This window comes from Octopus bimaculoides, chromosome 5 (assembly GCF_046866305.1).
Source record: "Octopus bimaculoides isolate indiv1 chromosome 5, ASM4686630v1, whole genome shotgun sequence".
NCBI lineage: Eukaryota > Metazoa > Mollusca > Cephalopoda > Octopoda > Octopodidae > Octopus > Octopus bimaculoides.
Window position 1 is genome coordinate 547,879 of NC_142932.1, and position 14,102 is coordinate 561,980.

At 33.4% G+C, this 14,102-nt stretch overlaps 1 protein-coding gene across 1 annotated transcript; it reads right to left on the reverse strand.

Moving 5' to 3' along the window:
* Nucleotides 1-6,171: 6,171 nt before the first annotated feature.
* LOC149135398 (isocitrate dehydrogenase [NADP] cytoplasmic-like) lies at nucleotides 6,172-10,745 on the reverse strand. The gene is made up of 2 exons (XM_089351913.1): nucleotides 10,428-10,745; nucleotides 6,172-6,545 (listed from the first exon to the last, which is right to left on the reverse strand). The coding sequence occupies exons 1-2, from the start codon at nucleotides 10,655-10,657 to the stop codon at nucleotides 6,461-6,463; spliced, it is 315 nt and encodes a 104-aa protein (XP_089208039.1). The 5' UTR covers nucleotides 10,658-10,745; the 3' UTR covers nucleotides 6,172-6,460.
* Nucleotides 10,746-14,102: the final 3,357 nt, after the last annotated feature.

Below are 14,102 nucleotides of genomic sequence, written 5' to 3' on the forward strand. Positions count from 1 at the left end.
CTAAAGTAGCAGCCATTTCCTTGGACAATATCAGTGTCATGGAGAGAGTAGTTTGCCTGGGATTGTGCATACATGTACAAATATATAGCTAACCCTGACCAACAAAGACCCCTATTGGAAACAAGCTTTCAATGTTTAAGTGAATATTTTTTTATGCAGTACATTGGGTTTTCTACTGTAGCCCTGGGTTAACCCAATGCCTTGTAGGTAAATTTGGTGGATAGAAACTGTGGAAGCCCATCACCTATCTATCTGGCCCCAAGGCCGTATTTTGTTTGATTGTTTGTCCTCGTCCACTGCCCTAAATCACACTCTATGTCGTTTTGCTTGTCTTGTTCTATTTTGTTTGCTCTTGTCCCTAATTCTACGCAAGAAAACAATTTTTTGTATGCACCGTCAATCGGGAAGCACTCAGTCTTATCATTAAAGGTGTGAAATTAAACAGTACCAATTGGTAAATAACTGATGAAGAATAATGGACCTTCTGTTTGTCTCCCATTCGTTTTTACATTCAGTACGTTTATACATCTTTTCATTCATATATATATATATATGTATATATATATATAAATTCAGGATTCAAGCGAATCAGGTCCTTAAATAATAAAGTGTCAAGGTCAGGTCTGTGATATCGCTATTTACTATTTAGTCAGTGAAGGAAGAAGGCCACAGCCCATGACATTTTTTCTGTTTTGTTTTTTTGTCATGTCCTCCAAGATAGGTGGAAGTTAAGGGAGGAATTATCCTTACACTGGAGATCTGAGACAAATGATTGCAACATAGTGAATTCTGCTAATGACACTCAAGAACCAGGTGATGTTGTTAAACAGAGTAATAAGTTAAGTCTATCATCTATGAAAAGTGCTTACAGCACTCAGAACTTAGGTTTCCTAAGTAGTCCCCCATCTAAGCAGAAATTAGATTTTTGTTTAACTAAGGTGAATAGACAAGAACCAATACTTTCAACTTGATATGGTTATACACAATATCTGGACAATAATTAAAGAAAAGTTCAAATTTCATAATAATAATAATAACTAGCCTTTTTATCTTATTTATTTATATACCTGGGAAATTATGCATCACCTACCATACTCTCCAGATCTCACACCTACAGATTACCATTTCTTTAGAAGTTTATAAAACCATTTGCACGGATTAAACTTGCCTCAAGAGCAGAAGTAAAAAAATTAGTTAATTTTCTTTTTCATTTCTAAACCTAAGGAATTTTATAATTGTAGCATTAAAAAGTTCATTGACAGGTGGAAAGAGGTCATAGAGAAGAATGGTGACTATACTACCAATTAAATAGATCAGATATATTGTTTTATTGAACTTTAAAAAGCAGATAGAACTTTCATTACACCCTAATAAATCAAGTTCTTATTCATCAGTGGCTGCCGTGCTCATATCAGAAACTGAGGGGTACATCATTGCGACTCAGGACCAGTCCCTTCCAGTTAAGAATTACCAGAGTGATATCCTGAAATATATGAAAGCAGCTCATTATACCACATATGCAGAGAGCACCTAGGGACAATCAACCACATAACCCCTGAATGCAGCAGACTGCACATGACTTACATTTGATGGACATTTGTCCTCATCTTGTTTGTTGTTAACACATTTTGGCTGATATACTCTCCAGCCTTCTTCAGGTGTCCTGGGGAAATTTCTAACCTGGGTTCTCATTCCTAAGGTATTTTTCGATGTTATCATCCTCATCATCTTCATCATCATTATTATTATTCTTCAGGTCCATCAGAAACTAGCTCATCTTTCAAACCATCTAACTTTCCTGTGTAGATGTAGAGACTAAAAGCTAATACCACCTGGCATGAATGTAATGACACCAGTGGATTCATATGAAGCTCGAAGAGCAGCAGAATGGGCAGGACATGCCCTTGTCCGTGAGAGGATCCATTACAACCATTGGAAAAAGCATCAATTAAATAACGAAATCAGCAAGAGGTTATCTTCATTACTTAGGAGAATAACCAGAGATGATGATAGAAAGAGAATCCAACAAGATCTAGAAAAGTTGTACGAGAAAGAATTTGAAAAAAGTGAAGACATACAGGCTTAAGAAGCTTACGAAGCTCAAAGGTCAGAGAATGAAGAATGAAGTCTGTCACCCACCCGTGAAAGCAGTAATTAAAGCAAGTAGCCAACATCTAGAAAGCTCTGAAGAAGCAGTACTAAACAAAATTCTCAACTTTGCGACAACCATCAAGCGCATTCCATACTTGGAGATAATAGCCCCTATTGAAGAGATAGCCATAAAGATACCAAAAGCACAGGAAGATGAACTAAGGTGGAAAATGAGACAGTTACTAGGAAAAGCGAAACTTCCCAAACCAAACATCACTAAAGAAGAAAAGTTCGCTATCAAAACACTACAGAGTGGCAATTCCATCATAATACTTCCAGCGGACAAGGGAAATGCTACAGTGGTGATGAACAAGTCTGACTATTCTGAAAATTTGGCAAGTCTTATAAATGCTGATAGCTACAGCAAAGAAAATAAAGACCCAACTCTGAAAACATAGAGGAAGTTGTCACAGATCTTGATCACAAACAAGGATCACTTTATACCAATGAAGTACAGACAGCTGACACATGTACAGTCTTCCTAAGATTCACAAGGATGGTATTCCATAAAGACCTATAGTGAGCTGTAGAGGTTCAGCATGCCATCCACTGAGCCGCTTCTTTGTGGATATAATCAGTCCATTAGCAGGAAAGTCAACATCATACATAAAGAATTCCACCCACTTCACAGAATAGATCAAAGATACCCCCATTGAATCCAACCAGATGATGAGTCTAGATGTGATAAGTCTGTTCACCAAAGTCTCAACTGATGAAGCACTACCATTGATTCAAGAAAAACTGGTGACAGACACCCATCTAAAAGAATGCACTAGTATACCAATGTATAAAAATAAATGCGCTCTTTTAAAGCCTAGCCAGGCTCATGGGCTCGGTTTCAATGGTGTATGTGTTCCCCAGCTGCACGGGACACCAGTCCATCGAAGCGTTACTCATTTTTGCCAGCTGAGTGCACTGGAGCAACGCGAAATGAAGTGTTTTGCTCAAGAACACAACGCATCGCCCGGTCCAGGAATCGAAACCACAATCTTACGATCATGATGCTGACACCCTAACCACTAAGCCATGCGCTTCCACATACCAATGTATACTTGATGGAAATGTTGACCCTCTGTGTAAAAACTACCTACTTCAGAATGGACACTGATATATATCAACAAGAAGAGGGTTTAGCTATGGGTTCGTCATTATCACTGATAATAGCCAATATATACATGGAATACTTTGAGAATTTGGCTTTAGGATCAACACCACTAAAATCAACCCTATGGCTGCGATATGTTGATGGCACCTTTATACTCTGGCCCCACCAGGAAGATGTCCAAGTGCTGTTAGATCATGTGGATTCAATAAAGCCATCCATACAGTTCACAATGGAAATGGAAAAAGACAATCAACTAACATTCCTGGACGTATTAATAACATGCACCAAATATGGATCCAGGACATCGATATACCACAAGCCAACCTTCACTGGACAATACCTCAACTTCAATTCCCACCATCCACACAGTGTAAAGAGAGGAATTGTTCAGTGCCTAAAATATCGAGCAAAGGATATAAGTAGTGATCATGATACACCCCATGAAGAAACAATCTATTAAGAAACAACTACCCCAAACCATATTATCAACTCCAATTATGAAGAGAAGAGAGGATGAAACCAATAAACTGTCTACAGTCTGTCTACCCTATGTGAAAGGCCTCTCCGAAAAGATACAAAAGATATGTAGCCCATATGATATCGGGACAGTATTCAAGACTAATACAACACTTCACAAATATCTCCTTCAAGTCAGACCACCAATAGAAGAGAATATGACCAAAGACTGTGTGTACTCCATCCCATGCAGCTGTGGTAGGTTATACAAAGGTGAAATATGCTGCCCCCTCAAAATAAGGGTAGAGGAACATCGCAAAGCTGTGACACGAGGAGATATTGATAAATCGGGTATAGCTGATCATGTATGGAAAAATGGAAACCACCTCCCCCTGTGGGATGAAGTTAAAATAATAGACAGGGAACAACACTGGAAAATACGAAAACTGAAAGAAGCAGCACATATGCTAAGACACAACAACCTCCTAAGCAGACCGAGTGCAGATATGAATAGCTTATGGGAACTGGTATTAAGGAAGAATAGGAAAATATTAGATTTATAAGCCCTAAAATTCACTCCATAATTGGCCATAGGCATATGGTGTAGTGGTTAAGAGTGTGGGCTACTAACCCCAAGATTCTGAGATCGATTCCAGGCAGTGACCTGAATAATATTAATAATAATAATACCTTAAGAATGAGAACCCAGGTTCAAAATTTCCCCAGGACACCTGAAGAAGGCTGGAGAGCATATCAGCCAAAACATTGCGTAAACAACAGACAAGATGAGGACAAATATCTGTCTAATATAAATAATGTACATAATTCCTCATCTCTCAAATATAGAACTGCAGCAGACTGGCACCAACAGAATACTTGCAAAGGCACAACAGAACAGCTCTGTACATAAACTGGCCACACACACAACCTCTTTCACAAAAACAATTGATGGAAACACAAGCTGTTACAATTTGCGCAGAGGTAGGGCTTGCAAAAAACCGATAATTCCCAAAACCGAGTTTAAGTATATGTAATTCTCAAAACTGGTTAAAAACTGGTTTTCGCGGATTTAGAGCGGTGTTCCTGTAACGAAGAAGTTTGTCGTATATTGTATTTTGTTTATATACATACACAGAGAAAGCAACAGGTTGACTGATATCCACAGATATGTTGGTGGTGCCTGTATCTGTATCTATGTACAAACAATAACAAAAAATAATGGTATTATATTTATTTAATCAGGAATGCAACGTTTTTCCAAGTCGTATTTTTGAGAATCAATCAAATTTCTTGACTTGCTTGATGATTCACTTTCCTTCGAAAATAATCTTTTAAAAAACACAATGCATTCAGTGTTTTACCTGACAAACTTGTCCTAAATTTTGTGTTGAAAAGTCCAGCAATTGAAAAAGCTCTTTCCAACTGGACACTAGTTGCTTTAGTTGTAAGCAATGCTCTATAAAGTTTCTCGAGCTTTTCACTTCTGTTCGAAGTTGCTTCAAAATATTCGAATTCTTTAGAGATTTCAAATCCATCTGTTACTATCTTGGGCTCTTCCTTCATTTTCTTGATTGCGCTTGTGTATTCACGCATGAGTTCATTACCTTCATAAGTAATGGGACAACAGTAACACTTATTTTAGGTTCCCTCCTATTTCATTTCCTTTGTATAATTCTGTTGTGTTCTCAGCGTCATGTTTAGGAAATAATCTCCTATATGTTTGTTCAGCATACTTCCTTAAATGTTGTTTCGTTAAAAAAAGAAAAGGTCCAGAAATTGATTCACCTTTAAACTTCATTGGGTTATGTAAATACTTCAAGAGAGTCAAGGTTTCAACATTTCTTCTCTTATTATATCTATGCATAAGTCTTTCACGAAGATTTGGAGCCAAAGGGTTGCCGACGATATTAAGTTTATTCAATAAAAATTCTATAGAATATTCCGATTTCAGTAAATCCATATCATCAGCGCAAATAGCCTTCAAAATAATTTGTACTGGTTGCAGAATTTCATATAGTAAATCGAGAAATTTCCATTCTTCATCACACTACGGCATCTGTGGAAAGTACTGCTCGTAGAGCATTTGGAATGCAGCTTTTCAATTTCAAAAATCTCTCAATCATATGGAATGTGCAATTCCACCTAGTTCTGCAATCCAGTATAAGTTTATATTCTCTGTTATCATAGTCCACTTGCACAAAATCTTGCAAAATTTCATTTCTGTCACCTCCAAATTCAAAGAGTCAGTTAGATCACCGCCATTAATAATAATCCTTTCTACTGAAGGCACAAGGCCTGAAATTTGGGGGTAGGGGACTAGTCAGTGACATCGACCCCAGTGTTTCACCCCAAAAGGATGAAAGGCAAAGTCAACCTTGGCAGAATTTGAGCCCAGAATGCAAAGACAGACAAAATGTTACAAAGGATTTTGTCTAGCATGCTAACAAAACAAACACAAATTCCCAAAAGATACCAAAATTCTTTATTTCGAAAATATTCACAAAATGTTAGTATTTATAGATTACTGGCAGGATTATTTATAAGAATTTCAGATTAAAATTTTTTTTAATACAGGCTAGCACTGATTGATTTGATGAGCCCTTATTTTCATTAAAACCGTACAGAATGAATAGAAGATGCTAGAAAGTTAAAATGGGAAAATAAAAAAAAAAAGACCTTTGCATGCTTATAAGCTATAGTGCTTAAAAGTCATAATTTACTCTCAGTAATTGGTTTAAATCTGCCGAGTCATATGGAAGCCATCAGAGTTTTCAAATTTTCAGCAATTTTATCTATAAATTCAAATGTATTCAAATAGTCAGCTCTTGTTACTCTGAAATTAAATAAGAATATTTAATTTATTTAAATAACTGTATACAATATCACAATTTCTTTTCATTATATTTAATCTTCCTAATGTCATCTTGCCTGAGACTACATCTGATCCTATGTTACTAACCCATATGTAACAATTCATACAATGTCCAGCAGAAAAATTTGATGGTTTTGATGAATATTACAAATAGAAGACATTAGCAACCATCTTATTGTATAAACATTCAGAGCAATGTGTGCCATTTATAAACCTATTAGCAACACATAATTAACTATTTATATCATCTTGAAAATAACATTGGTCAAATTCATCCTATTTTCTCACAAACTGAAAGAAATATCAGGCAATTAAAAAGTCATAATGTGTCACCAAGTTCAGAAATGACATGGTTGGTAAACACTTTTTTAATAATGTCCATGGAAGCCTTCGTTGTATAGGTAAGTGCTCCAGCTTATGTTATATATTAATGTCACATTTGTTCAATCCTGAGGTAAGGAAGTTGAGCAGTATGAACATGTAATAATCAGAATGTAATCAGATATTGCATATCTGACCTCTTCAAAGAAGTATAAGCCTATCATGCCTCACAATACTACACTGATAAATATTTTCAGTAAAAAGAGTACAGATTAATTTGTTGTGAAATGATGTCTAGCAGAAGTTTGGAAGTTTTGCTTATTTATGCAAGCATACAGATGAAAATGCACTTCATCACTCATAAGAAGAACCATGCACATTGCAAGCATGTTTCCAACAAAAACCTTCAACCTTTGTCAATCGTATAGACTTATTTCTTATAAGGATGAAAATTTAAATCAACATGCAGTATACTTTGCATGATATAATCTGAAATGACTAGTGTTGCACCATGCTTCAATGCAGAATGGTAAGAACAGTTCTCTATAGCCTAAATAATAGACTGAATATTTTCATCTATTTAGACCATGTCATGATAGTTTCTTTACCAATGCTGAACTAGTCAATCTGAAGTTTTCTACCTATAACAAAATCATAATGTAACTGGACACATTGATGCAGTAAAAAGCAAAGAAGCATTTTGCTGCATTTGGGTAATCAAGTCACAGTTATTTTTTAAGAAAATGTCTCAATCACAAAAGCACCATGTAAAGTATTATATTGTTTCATAGCAACTAAAATGCCATCATATATATTGCTAAAGGTCACCGAACATGTTACCACACTATTTCTGTCAATCAAAGTACTGTAATTTTAAAAACTATCAAGTTTTCCCAGCAGAATTTACATGAAAATGTCCATATTCAAATGAAAATCTTATACAAATTTCATTGTTATATGAATGATAACATGGGATTTCAACTAATAATAATTCCATCATAGTTTTATACAGGACAATTTGTTTTTTTTAAAGTTGTATTCCAAATATCAGCTTGATATAACAATTTATAATCCAAGTTACTTTACTAAAATCAGCAAATTTTTTATTAGCTTGACCATTTAATAAACTACTTAGGTAGAGAGTCTTGGTGCAAATATCATCATCATTTAATGTCCAATTTTCCATGCTTCAATGGATTAAACAGAATTTGTTCAGGTGGATTTTCTATGGTTGTATGCACTTTCTTTTACCCATCCTCACCCGTTTCCAAGCAAGGAAATATTTTTCATTGGAAGACTTGTATGAGATGATGCTTATTTACAACCATCACATGATATCTAGACAAGGGTAAACATAAACTCACACACACGTAGATAAGTACAGGTGGACATATGTACGCATCTATGTATATATGAATTATATACAACAGATTTCTTTCACTTTCCTTCTACCAAATCCATTCTATCAGAATCTTTTTGCTGAATTGCTCAGTCATGAGGATGTAAACAAACTAAGACCAATTGTCAAGTGGTGAGACACAAACACACACACACACACACACACAGAGGCCTAGAATGCAAGGGATGAGAGAAGACTGGAAAGAAATTAAGCAAGCATGTTCTTGGATATGCATGAACAATAAAGTATAAATGCATTGAGAGAAAACTGTGCAAAAGAGAAATCAAATGTACCATGCAAGAAAGAAGAAACTTGTGAAATATACTGCTCAGTGGGACTGAACCAAAGACCACATAGCTGGGAAGCAAGCATCTTAACTATATAGCTATGCCCGCAGGAAGAAATCAAGTAGTCATAAACAAACAGTTTCATATCAACATAAACTCAACATGGTAAAATCATATATGGATGTGTCATACATTTATTTATTTATTTTTAAAAATCTTATTCTTTTCATTTTATTCATTTATTTTTTACCTGGGAGATAAATATCAAATCATTTTTTTTTTCAAGTACTATAACAATAGGCCAAAAGAATTTATCTCTTCAGGAAGTTGTGGTTTCTGCTGAGAAAACTGTTGAAAAGTTTATCAACTATAAAGTCAATGCTGGTATTTGTCTTTGTTGCCAACCTGTTATCTGTGTTTGTCTGTCTATCTATCATCTATCTATCTATCTATCTATCTGTATCTGTCTGTCTGTCAGTCTAGCTATCCATCTATCTATCCATTTAAACTTTCATTTATTCACATGCATACATATGTATGTATGTACATAAGTGCATGCATGCATCCATCCACCCATACACACATACACACATACATACACACATACATATGTATAAGAATGTATATACAACAGATCTTGAAAGTAAATGCAAAAGATACAATAGACAGTGCAGGATATTGATTGACAACAAAAGGAAATACTGACATAGACTTTACAATAAATAAACTTTACAATCATTTTCTCAGCAGAAAGGATAACTTCCTCTGCTGAGCTGTGGTTGCATTACCTGAAAGGAAATTGATTAGATTTTTACCTGTCAGATAGGTATGCATATTTCTTAAGTATATTTGTGCAATATACATATATAGGTGTAGGCATGGCTGTGTGGTTAAGAAGCTTGCTTTGTAACCATGTAGCTTTGGGTTTCATCCCATTGCACCACACTTTAGATGATTGTCTCTTTTTCTATAGCACTAGACTAACCAACACTTTGTGAATGAATTTGGTAGACAGAAACTGTGTGGAAGCTTGTCATATACATGTGTGTGTCTGTGTCTTTGTGTTTGCACATGACCCCCTCCAACTACTTGGTGATCGGTGTTGGTTTGTTTCTGTCCACTTAACTTAGTAGTTTGGCAAAAGAGCCCAACAGAATAAGCACCAAACTTAGAAAATATGTACTGAGGTTGATTTATTCAACTAAACACATCAAAACAGTGCCCCAGCATGACCACAATCCAATGAGTGAAATGAGTAAAAATGACACACATACACACACACACATACATATACACATATATATTATGCATGTTTATGTTCAATCCTAGTAACTCTAATTTTAAGTCTGGCACTTTATCAGAATCTTTTTGCTGAATTTCTCAGTCATAAAATGTAAACAAAGATCAATTGTCAAGTGGTGATACACACACACACATATAATTAAGCTAGCATGCTCTTGGACAAACAATGTAAGTATGCATGAACATTAAAATATAAATGCATTGAGAAAAAAACTGGGTGTAAGAGAGATCAAATGTAGTGTGCAAGAAAGAAGACTGTACAGGTATGGATGTATGATTCTTATTATGAATGAGGACAGCTGTTTAACGAAGTGGCAATTACTTAATATGGATGGAACTTACAGAAGAGGAAGACCCAGGATGATAAAATGAAGTAGTGAAGGTTGATTGGAGGACCTTTAACCTCAAAAAGACATGATAGAGAACCAGGATTGTTGGCAAAATGTGATTTTTGAGAAGGGTAATGACGATTTCTAAAGCAACATACCTCAAAAGACCATACATTTAAATAGGTGATAGTTAAAGCAAATTTACCCTTTCATTCCTTTGATACATATTGCTAAATCTTTGGTCATAAAACCAGACTCTACTGTATCGATACAAGCTTTTTCAAGACATGCTGAAAACTTTGCCAGTTTATCGTTGTTATCCAGTTTGGCCCGATGAGCAAGACCTCTTGTCCAAGCAAATATAGAAGCTGTGAAGAGAAATGAAAATGAAATCAAAAATAGCGTTTTGAACACAAAATAAAAGAAAACAAACATTGATAATTGCAACAAAATGTTTCTGTAACTTTTGAAGTAAATTCTTCATATGTGGGTTATTTCATCACCATTATCACCTTTCCTACCACCATAACCCTAACCCTAACCCTACCACCATAGCTGCCGCTGACTTTCAATTATATTTTTCCAGTTTTACTCATGATATCATTTGGCATTGTTACATCATCAAAGATTGGATCTTCAGATTTGTTTGAGACACATTGCAAATAACATGATTTAGTTCTTCTGCATGTTTTTTAACTTCTGTTATGCCTCACATGGCAAAACCGACAAAGACAAGGGAAAGAGAGATAGAGAAGGTGGGGAGCAAACGAGGTAGAAGGGGAGAAAGATAGGTAGAGAGAGAAAGGTGTTAATCATTTTAACCAATGAATTCTTCTCCTCTCCTTTCTTCTCTTGTACCAGCCCCTGCTTTTCTTCCTCTGCATTATTAAACATTAATACAATATAACATAAATGTCAGTATGCACAACAAAGATGGCAGAGATGATATGAACACACAATTCAAATGGATGAAACATTACAGTTATGTTGCAGATCTATACCATGATTTGTACTTGCAACTTTTTGGTAATAGAAACTAGTATTTTGTCATTTCAGCAAAAATCTGACTAATAGTATACTTTGTAAACAAGTAGGAATTTTTGGAATCTGAGCAGAACAATCTACAGATGTGATGATGTGAACACAAGTCTGTCTAATCAGATTTGTCTTTAGCAATCAATAATTGGTAATATATATATATATATATATATATATATATATATCAGGTCATCCCATAAGTTCTGTCCGAATTTTGAATAAAGAAAACGAGTAATCAAATGTTATATTTAGTTGAAATTTAATCATCAATGTACTTTCCCTGATTACCTATGACTTCCTTCCATCTATTTACAAGCTTTTTAATCCCATCAATGTAAAACTCTTTTGGTTTCAAAGTGAAGAACTCTGACATATCAGTTTTGACCTCCTCCCGGCTTGTGAAAGTTATGTTCCCCAAATAATTCTGTAAACTATGAAACAAATGGTAGTCTGAAAGAGCAAGGTTGGGAGAATAAGGTGGATGAGGAATTTTTTCCCAACGAAGCTCTTCGATCTTCTGTGATGTGATCTTTGCAGTGTGGGGTTGCGCATTGTCCTGATGAAACATCACTCCATTTCAATTCACTAAAGCCGGTCATTTTTTCCTTCAAAGCTTGGTTCAAACGCTCTAATTGCTGACAGTAGACTTGAGCATTGACTGTTGCATTAGGTGGTAACAATTCAAAGAGAATTACTCTTTTGCAATCCCACCAGATAGAGAGAAGAACCTTTTTCCCATGAAGTTCCCTTCTCGGTTGTGGTTGAGCTTTTTCCCTTTTACCACGCCACTGTTTACGACATTTAACATTTCGATAGAAGATCCATTTTTCGTCACCTGTCACAAGTCTATCCAAAAAAGGTGAAATGAGTTCGCGAGAATGGAGAGAAGAGCAGATGTCAACTCGGGATTTGCAGTTGCTTTCGGACAGTTCATGAGCCACCCATTTTCCAAGTTTAGGAACCTTTCCAAGTTGTTGAAGATGACGATGAACAGTCGTATAGTTTGAACTAAGCTTTATTGCAATTCTTCAACTGATAATGCAGGATTTTCTTCAAGTAGTGCCTCAAGGAACTTATCATCAAACTCAACTGGACATCCTGTTTGATCATCTTCAAGGCTGAAATCTCCACTTCTGAATTTTGAAAACCATCTTCTGCAAGTTCTTTCATTCAAGCATTCTTTCCCATAAACTGAGTGTATGTCTCGAGTCACTTTGGCTGCAAAGTTTCCTTTTTTGTACTCATAAAGCATTATGTGCCTCAAATGCTCTTTGGATACTTCAATGCTAGAAAAGATTTTAATCAAAGAAATTTTAATTCTATTATTCTGTGAAATAATATTTAATTAGGTTAAATGTACACAAATGCATAAAAATAATTTTTTAATTCCATTAGACATTCTAAAATACTATTAAATTTCATTCAATTTTAAAAAAGGTAAAACCGGACAGAACTTATGGGATGACCTGATATATATATATATATATATATATATATATATATATATATATATATATATATATATATATATATATATATATATACATATATATATACATATATATATATATATACACATATATATATATATATACATATATATATATATACATATATATATATACACACATATATATATACATATATATATATACATATATATATATACATATATATATATATATATATATACACATATATATATATATACATATATATATATACATATATATATATACATATATATATATACATATATATATATACATATATATATATACATATATATATATACATATATATACATACATATATATATATATATACATAATATTATTAGGGACAAAATCCAAAATTACAGGTAAAAAACTCAATTAAAATCAATTTATAAAAAATTAAATTGAGCCTTATAGATAAAGTATATATAAAATATATATAGTTTTAGGGAAAATAACCAATTTTCAAGAACTCATCGATGAAAATCCACTATCACATATAGAAAAATTAATAATTAAAAGCACAATAAATGAGTATAATATAAAGTAAAGTAAATATCATAAGATAAATATAATAAAAAGATTACACGTGTTTCATAACCAATTTTCAAATAGAAAAGAAATTTAAATCGATTAAAATCAATTGAAATTATCTAAAATAAGTTCTATTCAAAAATATAGCTACTCGTCAGATCGTAAGTAGAACAATAATTAGATATATATCTCAACCAACAATAAGTACCAAATGAATTAATATGATATACTTATTATATAAAGATAGAAAAATTATTTAAAAAATATCATAATATCAAAATAATAACCATTCAATAATCATCCCTTCATCCATAATAATAACATGTATATTATATACAAAAAACATCTTACCTAAATTATCATTGTTTTAAATTATCATTGTTTTAAATACAAGTTGAACGAAGTTTAAGTTTAAAATAATAATGAAGATAAAATTAGTACATATTTAACCGGTGTAATAGTTAAAGCTATACTATTTAAAGCTAAAGACGTTTATTTAATTATGATTAAAGATCAATTGAATAATAGAAAAATACAAGATTATTTATTTCTACAAACGTAATAATAAAAAATATGAATGAAAAAATTATGAATGGAAAAAATTATGAATGAAAAAATTAGGAAAGAAAAAATTATTAAGAATAAAAGGTTAAACTTTATATATATATACAAAGTTTTGATTTAAAAAAAACTTTAACGATATTATAAACTATAAAGATTAATAATTAATCAAATAATATTAATCAAAAATAATCGAAAATATATCAACACTATTCCAATCGAAGTTCTAATATTATGTTGAAATGAAACTA